Genomic DNA, 25,210 nt, shown 5'->3' with positions numbered 1-25,210 from the left:
TATAAAGATAGCGGAGATCGAGTGTTACGGGCGTTTTTCACGATATTTTCAAGTGGTTCTACGTCATAAGGGCCATCAGCCAATCAGACGCCTTAATTCTTTTTTATATATTTTAAGGCTAATATTTAGCTTTAATATTAATTGTTCGACTTTAATATCAACATTTTCGTATTCTATGGAAAAAATGAAGGGAAACGATGAAAATCTGATGCATAACAAATTTTATGCAACTGGCCCATTGTCCATATATATACATACATAGCTATTGTCCATGAAATGTAAATAGTAAAAATAAATTGCAATGTGGAACCAGGACTTCACTGAAGTTATTGTAATATTTATGCAAATATGGTTATTATTTCAAGCATAGCAGCAAATAAACATATGAAGTGATAAAAACAAATTTTGCCATGTTGAAATCATAGCAAATAAAATTCACTCGGAAACTTTAAAGGTATAAGAAAGGAAGCATTTATTATTTATCGTAAGGATTGAATTACACATACCTGGAGTATGTCCAAAATTATGCAATCAGCCAAGCCATTTACCACAATAGCGTTAATTGACACTAAAAATAAAAATGACAACAAAGGAAAAATATTTCCATTCCTTCTCGTAAAACCAACTAAATAAACACATGGTAATCATTGCGTGTAAAGTCATAAAGAAAGATAAAATACCTTGTAATAAAGTACCTTACCTATCCTCGTCAACTGCAAAAGGGTCTTTTTTTTATTTTGCTTTGAATATTTGTAAAAGTTTTTTTAAAGGTATAAGAACAACTGTGAGAATATATTACTATTTTATGCATTATAAAATGAAAGTAACAATGAAATAGATAGTAAAAACCCACCCCCAAAGATGTCCTAGCATAGCCAAACCGGGTAAAATAGAAAAACACAGAAAAAAATCAAAATATTTTTTTGGAGCTTTCCGCACGGCAAACAGGCGAAAAGTGGCGACTGACTCTCTCCCATACCCCAACACCGGTGGCTGGCGCTCAGGGTGGAATATAACGCAAAAGGGAATCATGAGGTAACCCTTACGTCATCAGCCACTCGGTAGTGGCTGCCATGACGTAGACGTTACGTCATGAGCACGGAACGTGTTAAACGAATACCTCCCCTCTTCCACGGTCGCAGGTCCAAGGGGAACTGAGTGGCCTTGGATTTCAGCGTGAGTCAGTTGGCCAGTGATTACCGTATAAGCTGGTGTATGAGGCGCACACGTGTAAGAGGCGCACCCCTATTTTGAGCATCGGAGCTATGAAGAAAAAAATTTTGCGGCATTTTTTTATACTATCGCGCAGTGTTGCAGACATACGCCTGGAATTTCGACAGCTATCGAATTTTCCTCTTTTAATATTAATTGAAAGAGAAAATTTTGATAACTGCGGCGGTAATAGCGGTATAAGAGGGAGTAGAAAGAGTTCCGATCCTCTCTTCGCATACTCCGTCGCTCTACGATGCTAGTCCTACTCACGAACAATTTTGTTTAAATGCTCTCGCAGGAGTATTGCAATAGAATTGCAGCCGTGGAAAATTTAAGGGAAAACACGACAGGCATTTAGCATGAACCTTCCCCAGAGCTTAGACAACAATCGGGGCAATCTCAGCACCGTAGGATAATAACCACGTCGTAGATTTAACGGAACCACACTCGGCCCTCCATCAGCCAATGCCTCTGCCGTTTATTTTTCCTTTCCGAGACCCCACAGGAAAATGGGAAAACATCAAGTTACAGGGGAACAATGAAAACGTGTTTCATCCCTACCCCGTCTCACAACTGACCTTGATCGATCTCCCAGTTTATGGAGGCCAAATGCAAGGGGAGTCATCTACTGAGCCCGAGGATATCTCGATAGCTTTCAATAATTGTATGACACGCACGAGGTTCAAAAAAAGAAAGAGATGTAACGCGACGCATATCTGACAGAATTTAAGTTTTTTAAGCTCTAATTGATTGACACAAAGATTTATAGTTACAACAAGGCTACTAATATTCAAAATAGTCCAAACAGGTCAATTTCGGAAGAAACAAGCGTAGCATAAGCGCATTCAAACAAGACGAGACGGACTGGAAACTTTAGGCAACGCTAACTGCGTATATCACATTGCTGCGCCTTCGCCCCTTCGCTGTGAAGGCAACTACGTCACATGCAAGATCGGACGTGTTCTTCCCGTGCTCCTTCGCTCATAGCCTAGTAGCTTGAGATACGGAGGGGAGGGAGTGCGCTCCTTCCCCTCCGTATTTCGTTGCTTGCTTCGAAGACGGTGGGATCGCGCTCTTTCCCCTGGACCTCTCCTTCCGCGCTCTTCACTTATAAGCATTTCTGATTTCTTCCATCCACAATTTAGTCCAACAATGAACACACTCGTTCGAAGTTTTGAAATCGCAGGTTTTGACACCAATATAATTTTCAGTTGCAAAAATCCTCATATTAGCGTCCGAAGATGATTTTTGGAAAATCAGGTCCTCGGCATAATGGAAATTACTCGGCAAGACAGATATTGACTATTAACCAGGTATGTCCTTCAAAAATACGCGTTTCTCTACGTTTGATAACCGATTACTATATGCAGTATAAATGCCGCGGGACGCCCACTCGCGGCAGTAAATTTAGCGCGCGCTCCGGAGCGAATCAGCCCGCGCGATCTTTTCTATGTTCACCTCTGGGGTACCGACGTGACGGCGCGATGCTTGCAAGAAATTCAAACAGGAGCATTTTAAAAATACGTCACTAAGGGAGAAACTCCCCTGCCTGCCGCTTGATTTTGACCCAGGGTTTCAGATGACTGACTCACGCTGAAAATCAAGGCCACTCAGTTCCCCTTGGGCTTGCGACCGGGGAAGGGGAGGGTGGGGGGAGATTAGAAGTTTGTGTAAGAGGCGCACCCCCATTTTCGGCTGCAATGTCTGGGAAAAAAGGTGCGCCTCTTACACGCGCTTATACGGTATTTTTTTTAAATTATCCGATTTAAAAATTCGTGGGCTGAGGCTCATGCTATGCCGGACAGCCATGCCTGAGATACCTAACGGTGCCTTGATGCAGTTACTACATATTTGAATGTTGAGTTTTTCGACCCGGATAAAGCGTTTTCTTAGGTTAACATGATATTTTAAAGTCATTTGGGCAAAAAATTTGACTGTTTAGTCAAATCTCAATTCCTTCGTGCTGAAGCGCTGCCTTGAAGGTGTGTGCCGCATGCTTGCCTGCCTTGGTGGCGGCATGGTAATGTCCTTGCCTGCCACCCCAAAGGTCGCCGGTTCGAGACCTGCCTGAGTAAGTTAACTTTATCCAGGGAATGGATGTTTCCATACGTTTAATTGTTACATGTTATCAAAACCCCAGTGTAAAAGACCGAATACTGCTGTTTCCTGTGGTGAGGAAATAAAAAAATAAATGCCTCCCTGCAGCCAGGATGACTGCGCATTTCTTGATATGTACATGTGACACTCCTCCGTGCCGTGGATCTTCCCCTTACATGCTGGCAGGGTGGATCCAGAGTGAGTGATAATGATAACCCAAGGATAATATGATTCAATTGTCAATCCAATTTTACAAATAATAATAATAATATAATAATAATAATAATAATATTTTTATTGGTTCCCAGAGACGTGTCTAAGCCACGTATGGAACAAGTCACAAGAATAGTACATACATACATGAGGCATTAAAAAATAATATTTAAGGCGAGAAGGATAGGTACAGACATAAACATAAAAGTAACATTTTCAAAAGACAGGTTATAAAGACATAAATTCATCCACTGAATAACAGGGATTGTCACATAAATACTGATAAAGTTGACCTTTGAATTTGGAGAATGAATCTAGCTGTTTAATCTTTAGAGGTAAACATTTGAAATATTTTGACCCAGCATATATGGGGTTTTTGCTGAACATGGTTGATTTATGTACAGTAACTCTTAAATCACTACAACCCCTTGTGTTATAGTTGTGGATATCAGCATTGGTTTTGAGACTGTAAAACTGCTTATTTTGTTGAACAAAGGTAATTGCAGAAAAAATGTATAGGCAAGGTAGCGTAAGAATCCTTAAGGATTTGAAATAGGGCTTGCAGCTGCTTCGCCTAGGAATGTTTTTTATTATTCTAATGGCCCATTTCTGGAGCCTAAAAAGACGAGTAGAATGGTGGGAATGGCCCCATACTGCAATCCCATACATCAATCGACTATGGATATATGCATAATAGACTGAGAGTGCAGTAGCAGTATCAACCAGAGGGACAATTCTTCTAAGTAGGTAACAGCCACTGGACACCTTTGTAGACAGTTTATCAACATGAAATTCCCAAGATAGTGACTCATGAATATATAAACCTAAAAATTTAGTCACAGAAGAGGAAATAAGGGAGGATCCATTTAACCTTAGGAGAGGAGAAGAAGTGATCTTTCTTTGATAGGTATGAAATTGAATGAAAGTTGATTTATCATTATTTATAAATACCCTATTATCATTGCACCAGTCACTCATAGAATTTATGTTTCTTTGGACTACCGTAGAGTCTAAGTGCTTATTAGAGGTAAGGTGGGTTGTGTCATCAGCATATATGTACACTGAACCACAGTCGATGTACTTTGGAAGGTCATTTATGTAGATGAGAAAAAGGAGGGGGCCCAAAATAGATCCTTGGGGAACACCTCTGAAAATTGCTAAGGGAGTAGAAGTTATATTAGTATATGACTCAGTAGAGTAAATCTGTACCACTTGTGATCTTTCACTTAAAAAGGATTTTAACCACTGATTGGCAATTCCAGAGACTCCATACATCTTAAGTTTCCTCAGCAGTATTTCATGATCAACAGAATCAAATGCTTTCCTTAAGTCAAAGAACACCCCTGTTATATGATTCTGCTTATCAAGTTCTAAGATGATATCATACAGGAGTTTATATATTGCTGTTTCAGTAGATCTATTTTTTATAAAACCAAACAGGGAATCCGTTAGAATCTTAAATTTATTAAAGAAAGAGAGTAATCTATTGTACATCACTTGTTCAAATATTTTAGAAAACAGGGAGGGAACAGATATAGGTCTATAATTGTTCATGTTGTGTGGGTCACCACCCTTCAATACTGGGATGACTTTAGCAACTTTCAATCTATTGGGAAATATTCCAAGTGACAGAGATTCATTAATTAGATGCACAAGTGGATGGATCACAGACAATTTGGCATTGCCTTTTAATAAGGAGCATGGAATATCATCATAACCTGCGGAGTGTTTTTTATTTATCTTTTCTATTATGGTATCAATTTCTTTTACATCAGTGGGCTGAAGAAAGATTGTATGGTCATAATGTGACCAATGCAATGACGAAGACTTGTTGGTCTGTTGTTGGCTAACATTCTTAAAAAGTTCACAGATGGAAGTCAGGAAGTTATGATTAAATAGATTTGCAATATCATTATAATCAGAGACCATGGCGTCGTCATGATGAATGGCCTTGATTTTAGACCTATCACTGTCTGTGCAAGAGGTGGCATTCTTAATTAGTGCCCAAGCAGATCTACTTTTCTGATTAGACGAATTGATAATGGATAGAGATGTGCGAATAGTATCCGCGAATACTCGAATACCTCGAATATTAGAAAGTATTCGATATTCGAGGTTTCGAATAGTTATGCGAAAAGTACCGCCTCGAATACCTCGAATACTTTGAATTACGCGTCATACACTGTCGCACGCACGTCGTTGGTGGTTGACTCGGAAAAATGTAGAGAACTGTAGTCATTTAGTGCTCGCAGCGCCGTTTTACGCAAGTTGACGAATTACATCAAATTCGTGGATTTTAGCGGTGAAAAGAGTTCGACGAGGGGAACCGAAAATGGTCGGGTGAAAAAATCCGAAAATCCCCGATTCCCCCCACCAGGAGAACCTCAGTGCCGTGGGATAGCAAACTTAGGGCATTTCCCACGATCGGCTATCCCCCTCCATTCAGCACTCGCCTCACCCACTCTGAAGCTTTCCTCTTCTCCGAAATCAAACAAAAGGTCCCAGCTCGCGCAGGGATCGCATTACGAAGACCCCTGCTTCGAAAAAAATATCGAGTTACGAGAACAATAAAAACGTGTTTCACGCCCTCCCCCTTTTTCTCACCCACTGACCTTTTTCTGGCTACCTGCTTCGAAGTTACCCATTTCTGGAGGTCAACTGCTGTGTGAGTACCGTGGGATACTTACATTAGCGCATTTCCCAAGATCCGGTATCCCTCTCCATTCTGCACTAGCCCACCCCTCTGAGGCTTTCCTCTTCTTCGAAATAAAAAAAGGTCACAGCTCGCGCAGGGATCATATTACGAAGACCTTAGCTTCGAAAAAATACCGGGTTACACGAGAACAATAGAAACGCGTTTCCGGCCCTCCCTTTCCTCCCCCACTGACCTTTTTTTTCCTACCAGCTTCGAAGTTCTCCATTTCTGTGGAGGTCAACCGCTGCATGAGTCATCTATTAGCGCAAAAGGTGTCTAAGGATAACTTTCGTCAATTGATGTTACACCTTTATTGAATTGAAATATTAGTAATGTGCGCGTAATTTCAAAAAGAATAAGACCAAACACGACGTATGTCTGAGTTTATTTAAGCATTTTACGCAAAGAAATAAATGTCAAAATACGACGGAGACCTAGCATTCTGGCGAAACTCGATATGAGCAGCAAAGCTTCTCGGAAGTTGATGCCGTATTTTTTTCCGAAAACATATATCAAGTTACAATTAATGAGTGGTGCTATAAATCTTTATTTTTACAGTCCCAGACAAAGGGATATTTTCACAGAATATTTGGTTTCTCCCTGATAGCAATTCCAATTCATCTTATCTCGTGAGAACTCCCAAAGATGGACTGAAAATAATTGAAGAAAATCCGGTGGAAAAGAGCTTGTATTTTGCAAAATGCCTCAGATTGTCAGCTAGCACTTGGTAGCAGAAGTGGGGGTAAAGCGATGTTAGTTGAATTAATTATATGCCCAATTGTTTCCATAAAATTAAAATATTCATTAATCAGCTAAATTCCTGTTCGAATCCTTTAAAGTAAATCAAAATTACTCCCCAAAATCTTGAGTTGCCTGCTGCATAGGCAACCGAGTCAAACATTCCAGCATTCATCATTTAGTATTCGAGGTATTCGAAATTCGAGGTATTCGAATATTCGAGCAATGATTTAATATTCGAATTCGATATTCGAATTCGAGAAATCTGCTATTCGACCCATCTCTAATAATGGATATATTATACTTTCTTTTGGTCTCACTAATTAGGTCAATATGCATCTTCTTAATGGATTTATAGTATTTCCTTTGGGACTCCGAGTTGTTTGCTTTTAGCTCATGGAATACTCGTTTCAATTTTTCAGATGAAGTCCTGATTTCATGAGTAACCCACTTGCACTTTGTTTTTTGAGGCCCAGGGGATTTCATAGCTTTCTTAGGGAAGCAGACATTAAAACAGTACAAAAATGTGTCAAGAAAATTACTAAATTTTACATCAAAAGCGACATCAGTAAAAACACAGTCCCAGGATTGCTCCTTGAGTAAATTTTGAAATTCAATTTGAGCTTGATGTGAATAGCACCTTTTATATTGAATCACATTGTGATTACAATTGGGGTCGCCACGGACATGGTACATGGAAAACTGAGCTCTGTGATCTGAGAAGTCTACGTCCACATTAGAACATCTGGAAGGAGGTATAGTGGAAAAAATGTTATCAATGATTGTTGAAGAGGAACTAGTAACTCTAGTGGGTTCACTTATTGTGGGTGTTAGGTTAAAAGTCAGTAAGCTATCTACCAGATATTTCTTGTTTGCAGAATCACAGTTCATATCAATATTAAAATCACCACAAACAATGGCATAAGTTGCAATTTTAATTAGAGCAGGCAAGACTTGAAGAAGGCGATCCATGAAGACAGAAAAATCACCTCCCGGCGACCTGTAGATGCACATTATTGATATGACCATATCTCCATATGTCAGCAACGTCACACAACCTTCAAAGTCCATCTCCAAAGTACGATTATTTAAATTAAAGTTACGAAAATAGAGAACAGCTTTAACAAAAATCAGTACACCACCACTTCTGTGTTGCGATCTACAAAAGTATGAGGCTAGTTTATAGCCCTCGATGCTAATAAATTGAATTTCATCCATGTTTAGCCAATGTTCGGAAATACAAACAACATCAGGCTGATGGTCAAATAAAAATAGTTCTAAAACATTCAATTTATGACGTAAACATTGGATATTAAGGTGCATTACTTTCAGAGCACTAGTATTCACAGTTTGATAACCTTTTGTGTAAGATTCATCACGGAGACTATCGTTTATTCCACTAATATGCACAGCGGGGCCTAGTCAAGCAGTATCCGGGACAGATTTAGGTTTCAGGAATTTATTCACTATCACACCATTTGGCCATAAATTAGGGTTCGACAATTTCGTGTAATCATCGTAGTCAATGCCAATTTTGAAGGCGCCGTAAGCACTTTTGCCGGCAATCTTCTCACATGATACACATTGTACACTGAATTTGTCATTCACATGTTTGATCACTTCGTCAGTTGTAGTATCATTGGCCAAGCGTCCAACATACATGAAAATAGTTCTCTTAGCGGCTCGGAGACCACCTAATTCATCTTTTTTGGACTCACCTCGACCGACGGTAAAGAAATTGCGCTTCTTCCTATTACGCTGCGTCTTCCAGGAGTCTTTGTCCGTGGAGATGATGTCGTTACCTTGTGGATTAGGAACCATGTCGCCTTGCAGCTTCCTTGAATCAGATTCTATCTCTTGCTGGTCCTCAGCCATTGTGTTGATGTTGGTATTCACGTCGCTTAGCAGCTTCGTTGAGTGAGATTCTATGTCTCGCTCCTTCTCACTATGGATAACGTGGGTTGATGATCCAGGACTATCACGAAACTGATTTTCACGACCAAGGGTGATAGCCGATTCAGATTTCATGGGTACACTGTCGGAAAATGTCACTTTCTTGACCGTTGTGTGTTTCGTATGTTGAACTTTTGTTTTCAGATCCCGCACTTCTGCCTTTAGGGATTCTATGTCAGCCGCCATTATAGCTACTTTGCGAACGTCCGCTACGCGACAAGTTAAACATCGCCAAAAAACACCCAATGCATCCTCAATGGCTTTTAAGTTAATTTCCTTCAGTCCGGTGCATTTATGGTGGAAGAAATGCTTGCAGTTATCACAGGGGAGGACTTTATCGCAGGTGGAAAGGCTTTTTTTACATGCGTGACACTCGATGCCTACTCCCGGTGCCGCCATCTTGAAGCTTCAGCTAATAGTACTCACTAAGCTAAAGGAGGGAGGAAAACAAGGATTTTCACAAGGTTAATACGTTGAAACAACTGCATGAGATCTCGTTATTATTCATACCTAACATTCATTGTTGACATTTCGTCATTGGGAAAGCTTTTGGGGTGGTTTTTTGCCATAAATAATAAATGCTGGTAGGACTCTTCATTCTTGGTCACATTTCTTTTATAATCAGTCAAGAGTTTCACTGCTCACTTGGCATGGCCATTAATCACCAACAAATTTTGTACTTTCTCTTCACCTCTGACGAAGTCTTCAACTTCTTCCAAAACTTTACAGGGACACACTTTTCCATGCTTTTCCACAGAGGTCATTTAGCAAATTTAGAGACCTTGAATTTTTAATTTGGATCATTTCAAAAAAATAAGCGCCGGCCTAGTGAGTTCCTCCCATAGTGACGTATTTTCACATTGCTCCTGTTTGCATTTCTTACCCATAAGCATCGCACCGTTGCGTAGGTACCCCACATAGAAAAGATCACGCTGGGTTTTCCGCTCCGGAGGGTGTGCTAAATTTACTGCCACAAGTGGGCATCCAACAACATTTATACTGCAAATCGTAATCACACATCAAACTTGGAGAAATGCGCTGTTTCGAAAGACAATACCTAGTTAATAGTCAATATCTGTCGTACCGTGTAATTTCCATTACGCTAAGGACCTGATTTTTCAAAAAATCATGTTCTGACGCTATTATGAGGATTATTGCAATTGAAAATTATTTAGGAGTTACAACCTGCAGTTTAAAAAATTCAAACGAGTGTGTACAGTGCTGGACTAAATGGAGGATAGGAGACATCGAAAATGCTTGCTAGTGAAGAAAGCTGAGGGAGAGGTCGAGGGGAAGGAGAGCGCTCCCTCCATCTTCCAAGCATCGAGGCTACGAGCCAAGGAGCAAGGGACGAACACATTTCATCTAGCATTTGACAACGTTGTTGCCTTCAAAGCAAAGCGGCGAAGGTGCATCGATGTGATGTATGCAGTTTGCATTACCTGAAGTTTACACTCCATCTCGTTTGTTAGACTTTGCTCATTCTACGCTTGTTTCTTCCAAAATTGTGCTGTTTGGACTCTATTGAATATGAGTAGCCTTGTTGTAACTATAAAGCTTTGTGCCCATCAATTAGAGCATTAAAAAACTTAAATACTGTCAGATGTGTGTCGCGTTTGGTCTCATTCTTGTTGAGCCTCGTGCGCGTCATACCATTGCTGAAAGCTATTGAGATATCTTTGGGCTCAGTAGGTGACTCCCCTAGCATTTGTTCTCCAGAAACTGGAAGCATTGAAGCTGGTAGACCGAAATAGGTCAGTCGATGAGATGTGGTACGGATGAAATATGTTTCCATTGTTTCCATATACATAACTTGATATTTTCCTTCAAAGATAATCATTTATGACCTGTGTGGTTTTGCAAAGGGGAAAGAAGCTTAAGAGGCATAGGCTGATGGAGGGCATAGAGTGGTTTTGTGAGTTTCTATCATCTATCTAAATCTACGCCATGGTTATTATCTTACGGTGCTGAGATTCCCCCGACTGTTTTTCTATCTCTTGGGAAGATTCATGCTATGTGCCTGTTGTGTTTTGCCTTAAAATTTTCCTCGGCTGCAATTCTATTGCAATACTCCTACTAGCTTTTCAACAAAATTGTTTGTGAGTAGGACAAGCTTGCAGTGCAACAGCATATACGAAAAGAGGATCACTTTTTCTACTCCCTCTTATGGGACGTTGCATTCATGAAAGCATCAAATTAAAACTTCGGATACTGATTCAATTTCTTTAACAAATTTTGACCTGAAGTATAAGGTGAAGGGCATTATCTGTGGATATTAGGATCCCAGGTAAACGATCTGATCATCCATAGATGGCATCATTAGGTTAAGACTACAATTGAATACCTCCTTATCTCTGAGCGACATACATATCATGTAAATTTAGCTGAAAAATGCCGCGCAAATTTTAAGAATTGAAAGTGGAAATTTTGATAACGGTTGATAGACACACACATGCGTATGTCCACAACACCATGTGATAGGATTAAAAAAATATTTTTTTCTTTAGCTCCGATACTCAAAATAGGTGTGCATCTCTTGCACACGCTTACATGGTACAGTGGAACCTCGTTAAAGCGAGTACGGGCTATAGCGACACCCCCGCTATTACGAGAGATAGCCGATGCACCGTCAATTGACCCTATAATAAGCGTGTTAAAAAATTCGTTTTTACGAGACCCTTTCGGTGTTGGCTCTCGCCATAGCGAGGGTTTCACCGCCGGAAGACTTTCATCAAGACTCCTTAACCTCTGTAATTGCAAGCGATCTGTTAGAAATGAAGTTAATGGAGTGCTCAGTCTCAAATTTATGTGGTAAACTGTCGTTCGATAAATATAATGATTGACGAAACAATGCTCTGCATGATTTTTATTCAGTGCGGCACTTATAAATTGTTTGAATAGTTAGTCGTTATTTGAGTAAGGAAATTTAGTGATGCAAAAAAACATCGCCTTTCGCCTGGATTTATGCTTACGTTTATCGGATAGATGTTTATCTGTCGCCGCACCACTCCTGTTCCTGTATATCTGTTCGCAACAGGTATATTGGCTATTATTTGCTCCACCTCCGGTAAAGCGACAATTCGCTATAGCGAGTGTTTATTAGTGCACCGTGGGGTGTCGTTATATCGAGGTTTCACTGTACTTCTAATGATATTACAAATATACATAGGTTCATGGTGTTATTTCCTTGCTGTCCATCATGGTTGGCAAAGAATGGTGGAAATCACAATAATTGCAAAACAAAATATTTCCCTGATAAAGAAATTGAATCATGGACCTTTAAAGCCAATACATACACCACAATGCAATTCAGGTTCCTCCATTTCCATGGCAATTCACTGCGTTTCATGCCTGAATCTGCAATTAATACTATGTGACATGTTTCTAACCTGCCATTAATGCAACAGGTTAGAAACATGTCATATAGTATCACACACAACTGTTTCTGACAAAGGTTTTTGCCACATTGTGATAAACCAATGGGGGTTCTTTTATGAGTTTCACCCTGAGTCGCCATGGAAAAGTGCACATACCCATCCAAAACGATCTTCACGTCACCTGGCCTGGGGATGACTGGAGAATTTAAGACGAATGTCATCAACCAATTACATGCAAGGCGTATACAAAACCCAAAAAATAACCCAGTGGTTCACTATCACAACAGACTGAGAATATGAGAGCTTCACACATGAAGCATTTCTGGTTTGTAGGACACAAACGGACTTCCTGGTTAGTCAACTCTCATGACGACAACTCAATTCAAGTCCCAAGACCCACCTTCTCAGATGTTATTACAGTAAAGTCTCATTTTGATGAAGTTCTCGGAACCAAAAGCGGAGGTTTGTAATAACGAACTTCGTAAGAGCATTTCTTTTAGAAATCGTTGCAAAAAAACATACCTTGCCAAAATTCCTTGTCTCTTCAATCTGCCGTACTTACAGTCGTGCTACAGAATAGCTACAGAGTCATGTTTATGATACACGCTATTAAATTAGGAGCAAGTACTATAAATCCTCGGATATACTAAGAAGATGCATTCTGAGACCTCGTTCGTAAGTTCGTAATGTAACTGTTATTAATTAGATCGCCGACATTTCGGGTACTGACTCGCTACCCATTCTCACGGCTACTGATAGAAAATTCGAAGTGACCGTTGAAGCCCAGTATAGGAGGGGCCTGATTGGTCGAGATCCGATTGTTGTCGCGTAAGACCGTGGACCAGCATAGACTTAGCTCTGGCAAGCATAACTCTTTTAAGGGTTCTATTCTAAGAGCTGCTGATCGAAAATCCGGTGTCTCTGTTTACATTCTTATTTTCAAGTCTTATTTCAATACTCTCTTTGGTTAAACGATCCCAGAAATGATCTGATCGCCATAGAACTCTAGTGTCATCCCACCGTATTTTATGGTCCTCATCCAAGCTATGCTTGACTATGGCTGATTTTTCCGGTTGACCAAGTCGGAAATGCCTTTGATGTTCTTTGAGACAAGTAGATATTGTTCGCCCAGTCTCACCCACGTAGACATCACCACACTCACAGGGATTCTATTAACTCCAGGAGTCATAAGGCCAATTGGATCTTTTACACAGACGAGGCTATCTCTTAAACTTGGCATAGGTCGATGGATGGTTTCGATATTATACCTCCTCAAAACCCTAGAAATTTTGCCTGATATGGTGGAAATATAGGGTAAAAAGGCCCTGGCTGTCGGTTTAGGTTGGTCTTCCTTCATAACCGAGCCCTTTGCAGTTACGGAGGATTTTCTGAAGGCCAAAGAGATCTGCCTCTCTCCGTACCCATTCTGGCAGAAGGTATTCTTAAGATAGTCCAATTTCGAAGGAAGACTCTCCGCGTCGGAAATTGCTCTCACACGATGTATTAGGGTGGAAAGAACAGCTTCACGTTGGGAAGGATGATGGTGACTATGGCCATTGAGGTACAGATCCGTATGTGTGGTTTTTCGAAAGACACTATGACTCAGTTTGCCATTATCTTTCCTATGGACGAGGACATCAAGAAAGGCAATCTTATTATTCCGCTCTAACTCCATAGTGAACTTGATGTTAAGGTGTTGGTCATTCATATGGTCCAAAAAAATGTGAAGAGCGTCCACTCCATGAGGCCATATTATGAAGGTGTCATCAACATATCTTGGGAAGCATTTAGAAGACCATATCTTAACACGTTCACTGCGGCGTGCGACACTGTGTCGCGTGGCAAGTTTGTTTCTGCCTGCGGGCGTCGACAGTGCGTCGCTGTTGACTGCTTTACTTTTTTAGAGCCCGTATTGGTTTCGCTTGAAGCGAATTTCTTTCCGAAGCATTCTCAGCCCTCAGAAAGGTCAACAGATAGTTCCGGTAGTTTCCGCCGTGAGTTTAGATTTTTATTGTTGCCGACCAAGAAACTAATTTTGTAAGGTGGGTTCATTGGCTCCTGAATTTTTTTTTTCGGAATTTGTTGCCGCATACATTTTATTTAGATTCAATTCACTTGGTAGACATTAATTTGTGTTTAATTTCATCTTTCTTGCCCGTATCGTGTAACATTTTCGTATCTTATAACGGCTTTACACACAATGTCTACAATTTTTTCGTGGCAGTGTTTTCTGGACATCGATACATAATGTGTCAATGTAGTGTACCCCACCTTCAAAGGCCCGGTCCTTTTTGCCAAGGAGAAATATTTAGTTCAGTGTTTGCTATGATCCCGTCAAGACCGAAGGATATTACCGGCGATAGTCGTCTTGTTTCTTCTTTTCTGCTCAATCCACTTTTTCAACGGTAAGTTCTACTTCTTTACTTATAAATATTTGGTGTGATTTGATAAACTTATATAGAATATCATGATATCTTTTTGCAACAAGTAGTGATGAAGTATTATTCCGTATATTTGCACTCATTGAATTAAGGATTCATTACATTGGATTATTTTTCAATGATTTTTTTAGACATGGATCAACCAAAAAATTGTGTCAAACGGCATTTATCTAATTCCTTGAACTTTTCTGGCGAGCCATCCCCCGTTGTTCGTGGCAATTCCTCTGCACTGATGTCGCCTGGACCCTCATTAAGTGGCCTGCTGTTCGGATCGCCTTCACCTAAGAAAAAAAATCCCGTGTGCTGGTCAAAAAGCAGTGGACAGCTACTCGATGCGTTGCAGAATTCTGACAGGGAGGAGGATCTCAATTCTGATTCGGAATCCAGCCCAGTGGAATACACCGATGAAGATGAGGAAGGTGATGTTGATTTTTTTCCAAATGCAACTCCATCTTTTGCCGTAACAACCGTGATGTCAGCTAACCCACCAGCCATACCATCTCCCGGGAGTCAAGTCTCCCAAAATCACGGTGCAGCTGTTGTAAATGTACCACCAGCTGTAGCAGGGCAACCATCAATATCCACTTGGTGTCAAAACGCGCATCCTTCCGCACAAATTCCTTTTTCAGGAAATTCTGGGTTGAAAATAATTCCTCAAGGAAATAAACGTCTAGATTATTTTTATTTGTTATTTTCTGATCAAATATTCGATTTAATATTGCAGCAGACAAATTTGCAGGCACAAAATTTGTCATCTAAGAATGTTTCACCTAAAGCTCGCATAAATGGATGGAAAGACATCAACCGTGATGATTTTGAGGTTTTCTTGGGTTTGCTTTATCTTTCTGGTCATATTCATGTACCCAGTTTTGCACATTATTGGATGAAAAATTCAGTGTATAACTTTCCCCTTTTCCGAAATGCCATGGGGGGCAACAAATTTTTACTTATTCTTAGAAATCTTCACTTTGGGAGAAATCCTCAGCAAGGTGAGCCTAAACCGTCAGACCCACTTTTCAAAATCAACCCATTGGTAGAGTTATTTCATCAAAGAATGTTAGACATCAATTACCCCTCTAAAGAGTTGAGCATAGATGAGTCAATGTTGTTATGGTGGGGACGCCTTTTCTTCAGGCAATATATACAGAATAAGAGGCACAAATATGGTATCAAACTATACATGTTGACACAGCCTAAGGGTCTCTTATTGAAATTTAGAATATGTTGTGGTTCAGCTGATAAGGTAGTAGGTGGATCGGGCCATATTGAAAAGGTCGTGAAACACCTTATAAAACATCTCTTAGATGTAGGCCATGCAATATACATGGATAACTATTATTCTGGGGTTGATCGAACAGCTTATTGTCTTGATCGTAAAACATACGTAACAGGAACTTTGAAGGTGAACCAGAAAGGTAATCCATCAGATTTAGTGCAAAAAAAGTTGAAGCCTGGTAATGTAGAAGCAACTTACTCTAATAATGGCATCTGTGTTCTCAAATGGCGGGACAAACGTGACGTTCTAATTGTGTCCTCAGAGTTTGACGCCCGTGTGTCTGAACACAAATCGCGCTCTGGTAAGGTTACTCAAAAACCTGAGGCTGTTCTAAAGTATAATGAGCTTATGGGAGGGGTCGACAGATGTGACCAATTATTAGCATACTACCCGTATGAAAGAAAAACTCTTCGCTGGTATGCCAGAGTTGGCGTTCACATATTCCACGTTATACTGAACAATGCCTTTATACTGTGTAATATTTTCAGCAATAATGAAAAATTGACTCTCTTGCAATTTCGGGATAGTGTGATTCAATCACTGATTTATCAACATCGTCCACCTCTAGAATCATGGGCAGAAAATCCCAAGTCAAAAAACATCCATGTTCCGAAAGAACTTCCCCGAAATGAAAAAAATAGAAGAATAAGAAAGAGATGTGTCATATGTAAAAATGCAAACATGCGGATAGAGTCGAACTATTACTGCGATCTATGTCCAGGCAAACCAGGATTATGCATTGAAAGCTGTTTTGCACGATTTCATGGCTATAAATGAAAGACTGTACTGATATTTTTACATATTGCTCTTTGTAAAAAAATTTTACCTATTTGTAATTTATAATTATAGATTTGTCTCTTGTAAGAAAGTGTTCATAAGGATGTTGAAATAAATATTTATGTTTCTGGAAAGTCTACTTGGTTTCAATGTCCAAAAGTAATGGATGGTAAAAAATGTGTGATGTTACTGAAAAATTGATTTGGATACCAACTACATTATATATCTTTAGTTTACGATAAACTTAACTTATTGATCTGACACGAATTAAGAGAGAATCTGAAGAAGTAACATTATTTGGAAAATCCAACCAGGAAAATGGATTTTTTTACATTTTACGCTTTTTTGCAATAATTGATATTTCATGAATAAATTTTTATTTGGATGTATGTGTGCGAGTAACCTAGATTAACTATATTTAAGCGATACACTGGTGAATTCTTGTTGTTTTATGAGATATATTCTGCATGTGCCCAAAAATCTATGACGTGCTCTTGGCGGTGATCTACGCACACATGATTGTATGCCACTTTCGAATGCTTGCGCAAGCATAAAAATGACTCACACTAAAATAATCTATAACTATTGAGCCCATATACAAAATCTTAGGAAACTGGATGGATACAAAACCTGCCACAAATAGAGTATGTAATAGCGAATGTGAACAAGTAGAAATTCCCGTGTACTGCGGGACTGCATAAGCACAACCTATTCGAGGGGCTTTCGCACGGCGGCAGTCGACACTGTGTCGCAAGTCGTTTTATTTTATAAACAATGACCAAAATGCAAAAAGATATTTAGATATAGTATCTTTATGTCAAAAAGAGAATATTTAAGAAATAAAACATTTCAGCCATCGGGGAGACTAAAGAAATTTAGCCCAGCAGTGAATGTGTTCAATTAAAAAGTCAGGCATTTCCGAATTTAGATTCAGTGGACGCGGGGAGGGGAAACCTGTGGCGCCGTTGCTGACTTTGTGGAGAAGTTTTGGATCAAAATTACTTTCATGACCACATTCTAGGAGATGTCTGGCAAAGTTCGAGGAGTGGTTGTTGTTTATAAAACATGATCGATGCTCTTTAATCCGAATGTCGAAGTTTCTTCCGGTTTTGCCAATGGCACCTAATTCCACACAAACTTTCCGGTTGCGACGTAAAACTGGCAAGGCCCAGGTCGACGCATGCGAAGATCGTGTAATGCTGTGTTGCCATAAGCGGAAATCTTCTCTCGTTTTCAGGCCGCAACGCACGAGAATTAGTAACCTCACGCCGAAAGCTCGCTGTCGCCCGGTTCAAACGCAAGGAGCGTAGTGTCCACAGCGCATAGCAGGTTGTCCAGGTTAGCGGTCTTCCAATCACAGGTTTGAGGGTGTTGAATAAACGTTCAAATTTTTCGAAACAAATGCCATCTAGATTTAGTTTTGAAAGTGGTCGCTGCAGCCAGTGGGAAGCCTAATTGGGTGGAAGGGGACTAAGCAGTGACCGAGGGAGGGGAAACCAAGCCAGTCGAGGAAAGTAAACAAGCTGATGAGAAGTGGTGTCATATTTCAGGAGGGGGGAGAGAAAAGGCCTGCACTGGGAAAAGATGTTTTCTTTTTCTTCAGGCAAAATTCGTTACCACGCTTCTCTGACCCATGCGACGATGCTCGCCACAATGAATAGAAGTGCGCTCGCCACGAACGAAGTTGAAAATTTCTGGGAAGGTATTATTATCAAGATTGAGAGATTTTTAAGGTTTAAGGACGAAATTCACGGCTTTTTCCAGGTTTTTTCACGGTAGACGAAATTCACGGCGAATTCACGGTTTTAAGGTTTTCACGGTTGAGTGGGAACCCTGGGAAACGTAACCACGTTTTATCAGATGCCTCTAAGTACCGCGCCGCGAAACTCGAGCCAAAATTCGAAGGTCCATACCGTGTCACGAGGAAATTGTCCCCAACGATTTACCAGCTCGAATCTCTGCGTAAAAAGAAGGAATGCACCGTGCACATCGAAGACCTCTGACCCGTTTTGTAATAGTAATGGTTTTTTTCAGAGGGGATGCTGTGTAACGGGTAAAGTGCACCTTTCAGGTCCCCACTTCACTCAGGGCCGGTGCACAACGCCTGAAGACCGGCCACCCGGAGGAGGAGAGGGGATAAAGTGATAAAGCGGTGTGTAGGCAGTCAGTCGCGAGGAGCCGCTGGCAGTCGGTCGCGAGGAGCCGCTGGCAGTGGGTCGAGCTGAGCTGGAGAGTGTGGTCGAGGCCTAGCCGCATGTGCACGGCACCGTTTTGTGATTGAAAAACCTAGTGTACCTGAGGAAATAAACCCTTTTTTGTTACAGCTGTAAAGGCCTTAAAATGCCCACTTTTAACGAGTTGAATATAAATAAATATTGTGTTTTATTAAATACTGTGGATACAAAAGTATACAATTCTAAGTATGTGTTTGTGTGGAAAGTTTGTTCCTGAGGAAGATGGCAGAGCTAGCCACCGAAGCGTTCAGCAATGCCTGATCAACTAACCTCGTGGGATTCCAGAGAAGACTTCACTTGACACGCTGGAGTCTCTCCCTCAGATTTTCATTTTATTTTTTAAATCACATGGTTTGAATCTGGATTTACATTAACAATTCACTTGGACTCACCAGCATTGCAAACAGCATTCTCTCCGATTTGCTTGAGCAGATTCAACGTGCAGACAGGAGCAACCAATGGACTGCAGGACAACTGCTTCAAGTATCCATCGCCAGACGCCCCCGGCAAACATAAGCCCATCAGCCGATTGAGGTCGGCCGCATTCAAGAGAGGCACACTGATCGACTGGCTCTGAACGAGCAGCTTGAGGGCGTGAGACGACTGCCCAGCTCGAAGCAGGAGGTGCTGCACACAACACGAGGCCTTCACGTCCACTTGGCCCCGAGACTCAAAGAGCACCAGCATTCTCAGCTTCTGAAGCACCAACTCATCCTGAAACGGCAGCCAATGAAACAAGACCCACCACATCAGCTTCAAATTTATTCATGCAGTCCTCCCAAAGATTTCTACCACTGTCTTGACTTATCCCGGCGGTAGTCAGCCCATTTTCCGAACATAAACGGTCGCGTGGGGTGTCTCTGACAATTTTCTCTGACAGATTTTCTTCAATTTCTTTCAAATAGTATATATTATTTAAAAATTTCACATCTCGACGTATCCTTTGTTTATTTAGGAATGGCTATACTATATATTTCAAACCATAAATTCAAATTTTATTATTTTTAAGAAAATATTTTTGAATACCCTATTTTCCAGTAGGCAGTCCCAGTTCCTCCGGAAAAATTGCCAACTTTTTTTTTATTTCAGCCAAAGAACACAGTTGAAATGTTGAGATATAAATACATGGCATATAATTTTATAAACATTAATCACTGTACCTCATCATATTTTCAGCGTCGACCTCTATTTGCCTTACGTAAATACTAATAAATGTACTAAATTAATTTACTTATCGATATTGAATTGATTTCCCAGAATGTATTCTTGAGGAAAAATTTACGATGATATTACGGTCACTTATAATTATTGAAATACTCCTGTTACAAATTATATACAGCATTGGAAAGGTAAACTAAGAAATATGTAGTCTTCAACAGAAGTTCAATTTCGCGCTATTGAAAAGTTTTATTGAATCTAAAGAATGTAGAAAATAAATCAAATAAACTATTTACTTAATTATAATCACTTCTCAAATTTTTCAGCAAATGTGTACCACGCATAAGTTTCTAACACAGTTCACAGTATATTTTTGTTTTTATATCTGTTGGAAAAAAACACATCTTCCAAATTTTTTTTCGTTTTATCCTCATCCTTTTCTCAGGCTCATTTTACGCATATTCCTCTATTTTTCAAGTCTCTAGAGATCGTGTTCAATATGGATTTAATTATACTGTATGGAAAAGTTAACGATCGAGTTATCTCACGAAGAAAACTTCTTTGCAATGTGATATTGAATTGGAATACCTAGGTATAACAAATGCACTGATGTCAGCAGTGTTTGGCAAATGAAAGAAAATGGCCATGGACCATCTACTGATGTTTCTGTTTGTATGATAGGTGCTGCCTATTTTGTCTAATGTGGCTAGACCTCCTTCAGTGCAGTTAGAAAAGGTCAATATTTCCTGTTTTCTTTTATTATCTGTTCGTCTTGGATTCATTGACAGAAATAGCTGTATGAATTGTTGGCGAAAGAATTACATTCGACCATTTTACAATACAGGAAACTAGAGCTTTTTTCTTCCTAAACCAAAATAAGCTGCTATTTTCTTCTTTCTTTTACTTATACGACTTTCAGTGCTAAATCTCTTTTATTTTTTGTGCACTGTTCCCGCAACCGTCAAATTATTGCTTAGAATTTCATCTGCTTGCGGAATATTATTGAACCAGTTGTTCAAATTACGTTCCTTCCGTTTCTGTTTACAAAAGAAAAAATTCGCTTTAACTTCTCTTTTGGACTGTTATCTACAAAAAATGGACCCTCTGGTTGCCACCCTGAGTAGGTACATCTTCAAATACAATCGAATTTGCCGATGAAAAAATTTTGATGCTATATTTTGCAGGGTTCAAAGGTAAACATTGCCCATATGAACATCTTTGAAAAGGAATCAATTGCTCATCAGCTTTTTCTCATGGCCCAATTCTATAATGTTGCCGTGTACTGCGAGCAAACATCTCAAATACATCTCTACTTTGTGCTAATTTGCCACTTTTCATTTTCTCTACTCTAGCAGTCACGTTATCGAAACGAAAAGATAAAGGGGAAAAGAGAAATATGTTATGGCTCATGAGGGAATAACATATTTCCACTCCTAATCCATTTTGGTTCCAAAACAATAAAAAATTCGGTTACTCAGTTTTATTTGCCCAGGCTAAAAGTAAAATTCTATTCAGGAACACTATCGTATATATATATTCTTTCGTATCTGTTTCACTATCTCTCTTACGAGAATAATTTTCAGTGACTTTTTCTACCTGAATATTAGTGCAATTTACAATTATCTCTACCTTTTTTTCAATGAACACTATACGAAAACAAACCATTCGTGTTTTGAATTTATTTTGCTAATAGTATATAATTATAATAATAATACAGATATAATTTAATTTGAATTTAGTTTTGCTTCTCAGTAACACTGCTACAATTTCATGTTCTTATGTTTGGTCTTGATCCCTGCATATTACATGTTGCAACTCCATACGTCCCAACGTACATAAGCTCCCTTCCCTTTTACAAAAGTTCATCATCTCTGCACTGTTGTTCAGTGAAAGTATCATGTGCAGCTACATGACACCCATCTTCTTTTTCATCAGAATCAATCTTCTTCCCTCAAAGATTCATTCAAAAGACAAAGACTCTTTCTTTTACTCTAGAGGTAGCTGACATCTAGTATGAATTGAAAACGATGAATGTAAGTATTACAAGGCCAACCTTCAATGGTAAATTCACAGAAACATGTAAATAATGATTTTTTAAAATAACTACTGCCCTAACGTAATTGAACGAAGTCTTCAAAAAATCACTTCTAAAAAATCGCCTTTTCTACAATAGTTGACATCAGAAACAAATAATTCCTCATCCAAATTTTCAATCAAAAGTCAAAGTATATTAGCTTTTTCCTTTTTTTAGAAAGACTGCAGGAATCCATAGTGTACTGAATTAACGTGCTGTACGTACTACATGATCGATTTTTTGTGGCTCACTTCGAGAAAAATCACTGGAACATTATAAGAAATTACTAACTTTCTATTTGTTTACATAAATTTAGGCAAAAAATATACCAATAAATAAATATTTATTGATGTAAACGTAAAAAGACAACTTTCATGGCCAGTTTCAGAAAAGTAGCTATCAAATGCGATGAAAATGGATGAAAAATATTCAAGGCGACTTTAAATACTAGGCGGCAAACCATAACGAGAACGGTTGCGTGGGGTGTCGGGTGCACCCCACTCTGCAGAGCTTTGACAAAAGTAATTTTTCTTAAAAACTTACATTGATTTTATAATAATCTTTTACATGTATCATCAGAAAGCTTAAAAAATCAGCTAGAGGAGGTTACAGGTCATTGCAGTCACAATTGCAAGATAAAATAGCGCTTATATAAGGCTGGGGTGTCTAGGACACCCCACGCGACCACTGCCGGGTTAACTATAGAAAGGTATGGGAAAAGCTATGCCTAAGTTTATAACGGATTAAGATATGGATTTTGGGACTACAGTGAAAACCCAACATAAGTAGGCACCATCAGCTAGGTAAATATACCATACAAGTAAAATTGTGTTTTTCTTTCATCTCAAGAAAACAATTTTTGACCGAATTATCCAGAAAAACTTGGTTTTACTCCAATTTTTGCTACTTCTAAAGTTAGAAGTACATAATATTTCTACCAAATCAAAAGATTTTTCCATAAATCTTTTTCGACCGTGCTAAGAAGCACTTTCACACCAAACAGCCTTTTTGTTTCATCTAATTCCACAACTCCAATACATTAAGACCATTTTTTAATAATAAAATCTGATATTTACAAATTTTAAGTAAGTTTTTCCCATTTTTCGCATAGAAGGAAAACTATTGCCACTTCACAATCTCTTTTATTCAGTTTTTCCTGCCAAACTACAGTAAACTCTCGATTATACGAAGCAGGATTTTACGAAGTTTTCGATTATACGAAGTGATAGTGCGGTCCCAGCGAAAAGCCTATGGTAAATACATGGTGCTATTCGATTATACGAAATGTTTCGAATTTACGAACCTCGGATCGGTCCCCAGGAACAAAAGGCATTCGTTTATACGAACTATGGCGAAATATTTGTCAACAAAACTAGTTACGCCGGCGTAAGTAGCTAAAAAAAATCAGCGCTTCCAACTGTGGTTCATCAAAAGTGTGAAATCATAAATGATAGTGCAACTTTGGAGAGAAAGGCCTAAAACCTCAGGGTGGGAATTTAGGGGAAGTAGGACTTAATTAAAATATCGCGAGCGATATAATGCCCCTATTTACGTGCCTATTCGTAAACATCGCATCGACAATACTTCGTAGTTTAACATGTCAGGAAGGTCGAGCGGGGTATTTCGTACACTCCTAATTAACCCTTTGCACTGCTGTGAACGTACCTGGTACGTTCGCAAGGCAGGCTGCTGTGAACGTACTTCGAAGACTACTTGACTACTCTTCGCCGAAGCACTTCGAAGGGTCCCTAATCCGGGACCCTTTCCTCGACGAGCTCACCCTCGCTGGCCCCTCTATGCGACCCTCTGAGCGTGGGGCCTTTTCTCCCCAAAAGTGACCGCTCTGACTGCATTTTGAAAATCTATCAATCAATGCCATCATCAAAAATAATTGTTTGCATCGCACTCCTGCCTATCAGGCATTCAAGTACGTCTCTGAACCGTGTTTCTGCGATGAGGAATAACGACTTTGTTAACTTTGCTAAAATGGCCAAGTTAATAAAATTGTCATTTTTCATCGCAGAAACACGGTTCAAAGACGTACTTTATTTCCTCCACTACAATCGCAAATTGCTGGAAATCGGCCGGATTCCCTTTGATAGCGCATCAGGAGGATGTTCTCGAGGTTGGTAATTGATACAACTAGCCTACTAGTAATTCTACTGCTATAATATCACGGCTATGGTTGATTCGTTACGTTATACATTCAGGAAGCAGCAGCGGATAAAATCGCGGAGGAGATTAAGAGGCTTAAAAGATGATTTTGAAAAATTCTTGGAAAAAGCAGGAAGAGCGCAGCGTGCAACATCAAACGATTATATTGCCCTTGACGATGATCTCCGGGCTTGCGACAATGGGACGCCGGTACATGCGTCGTAAGAAGCAGCGGCCGGGACTAGTCATAATAGCAGTGACGACGAAGATGAAAGTGAAGTAATTTCACCAAATAAAAAAGAAGTACCCGCTGCCCTCCAAACATTAAGATATATTGATCTGGCTAATGAGTTAGGTCCCCAATTTCATTCCCATTTATGCAAGTGAGAAACCATGGTGGAAGCGGCGATGGAGAAGGGCAAAAAGGAAAAAAAATATTTGATATTTTAGTAGTATCTTTTCGTGTATATAACGGCCTTCCTGAATAAACAACTTAAATATCTTAAGTATTGGGCTCTGTTAACCACCAACTTATTTTTCAGTCTACTCGTAATGAAGACGCACTTCTAACCGTGAACTTTCTTCTCGCGCGTCTCCCCGTTCTCCCATGCCGAGTGATCTTTCTTTCCAAAGTCTTTGTTTACTTCCTCCCGCGACCTTCTGCTGATTTTGCTGACACCCATCTTACGCATCCCAAACCCCTCCTTCCCCAGCATTTCCCATTCACTCCCTCCCCCCTAAGGTGACAGAGGTCGAGTGCGTCACAAAAAATACGGCCCCCAAACGTAGACTGAGGCAGAGCTGAAGGCCA

At 39.7% G+C, this 25,210-nt stretch overlaps 1 protein-coding gene across 1 annotated transcript in view; it reads right to left on the bottom strand.

The window, feature by feature from the left end:
• LOC124166608 overlaps positions 1–25,210 on the bottom strand; it is a 77,146-nt gene that overhangs the window by 42,074 nt on the left and 9,862 nt on the right. The window contains exon 5 of the mRNA XM_046544203.1: positions 19,406–19,727. Coding sequence (XP_046400159.1) covers positions 19,406–19,727 — 322 coding nt within the window. The remainder of the gene's footprint in view (positions 1–19,405; positions 19,728–25,210) is intronic.

This window comes from Ischnura elegans, chromosome 10 (genome assembly GCF_921293095.1).
Source record: "Ischnura elegans chromosome 10, ioIscEleg1.1, whole genome shotgun sequence".
Lineage (NCBI taxonomy): Eukaryota > Metazoa > Arthropoda > Insecta > Odonata > Coenagrionidae > Ischnura > Ischnura elegans.
The sequence above is the reverse complement of the archived record's forward strand: the minus strand, read 5'-3'. Positions and strand labels throughout refer to the sequence as shown.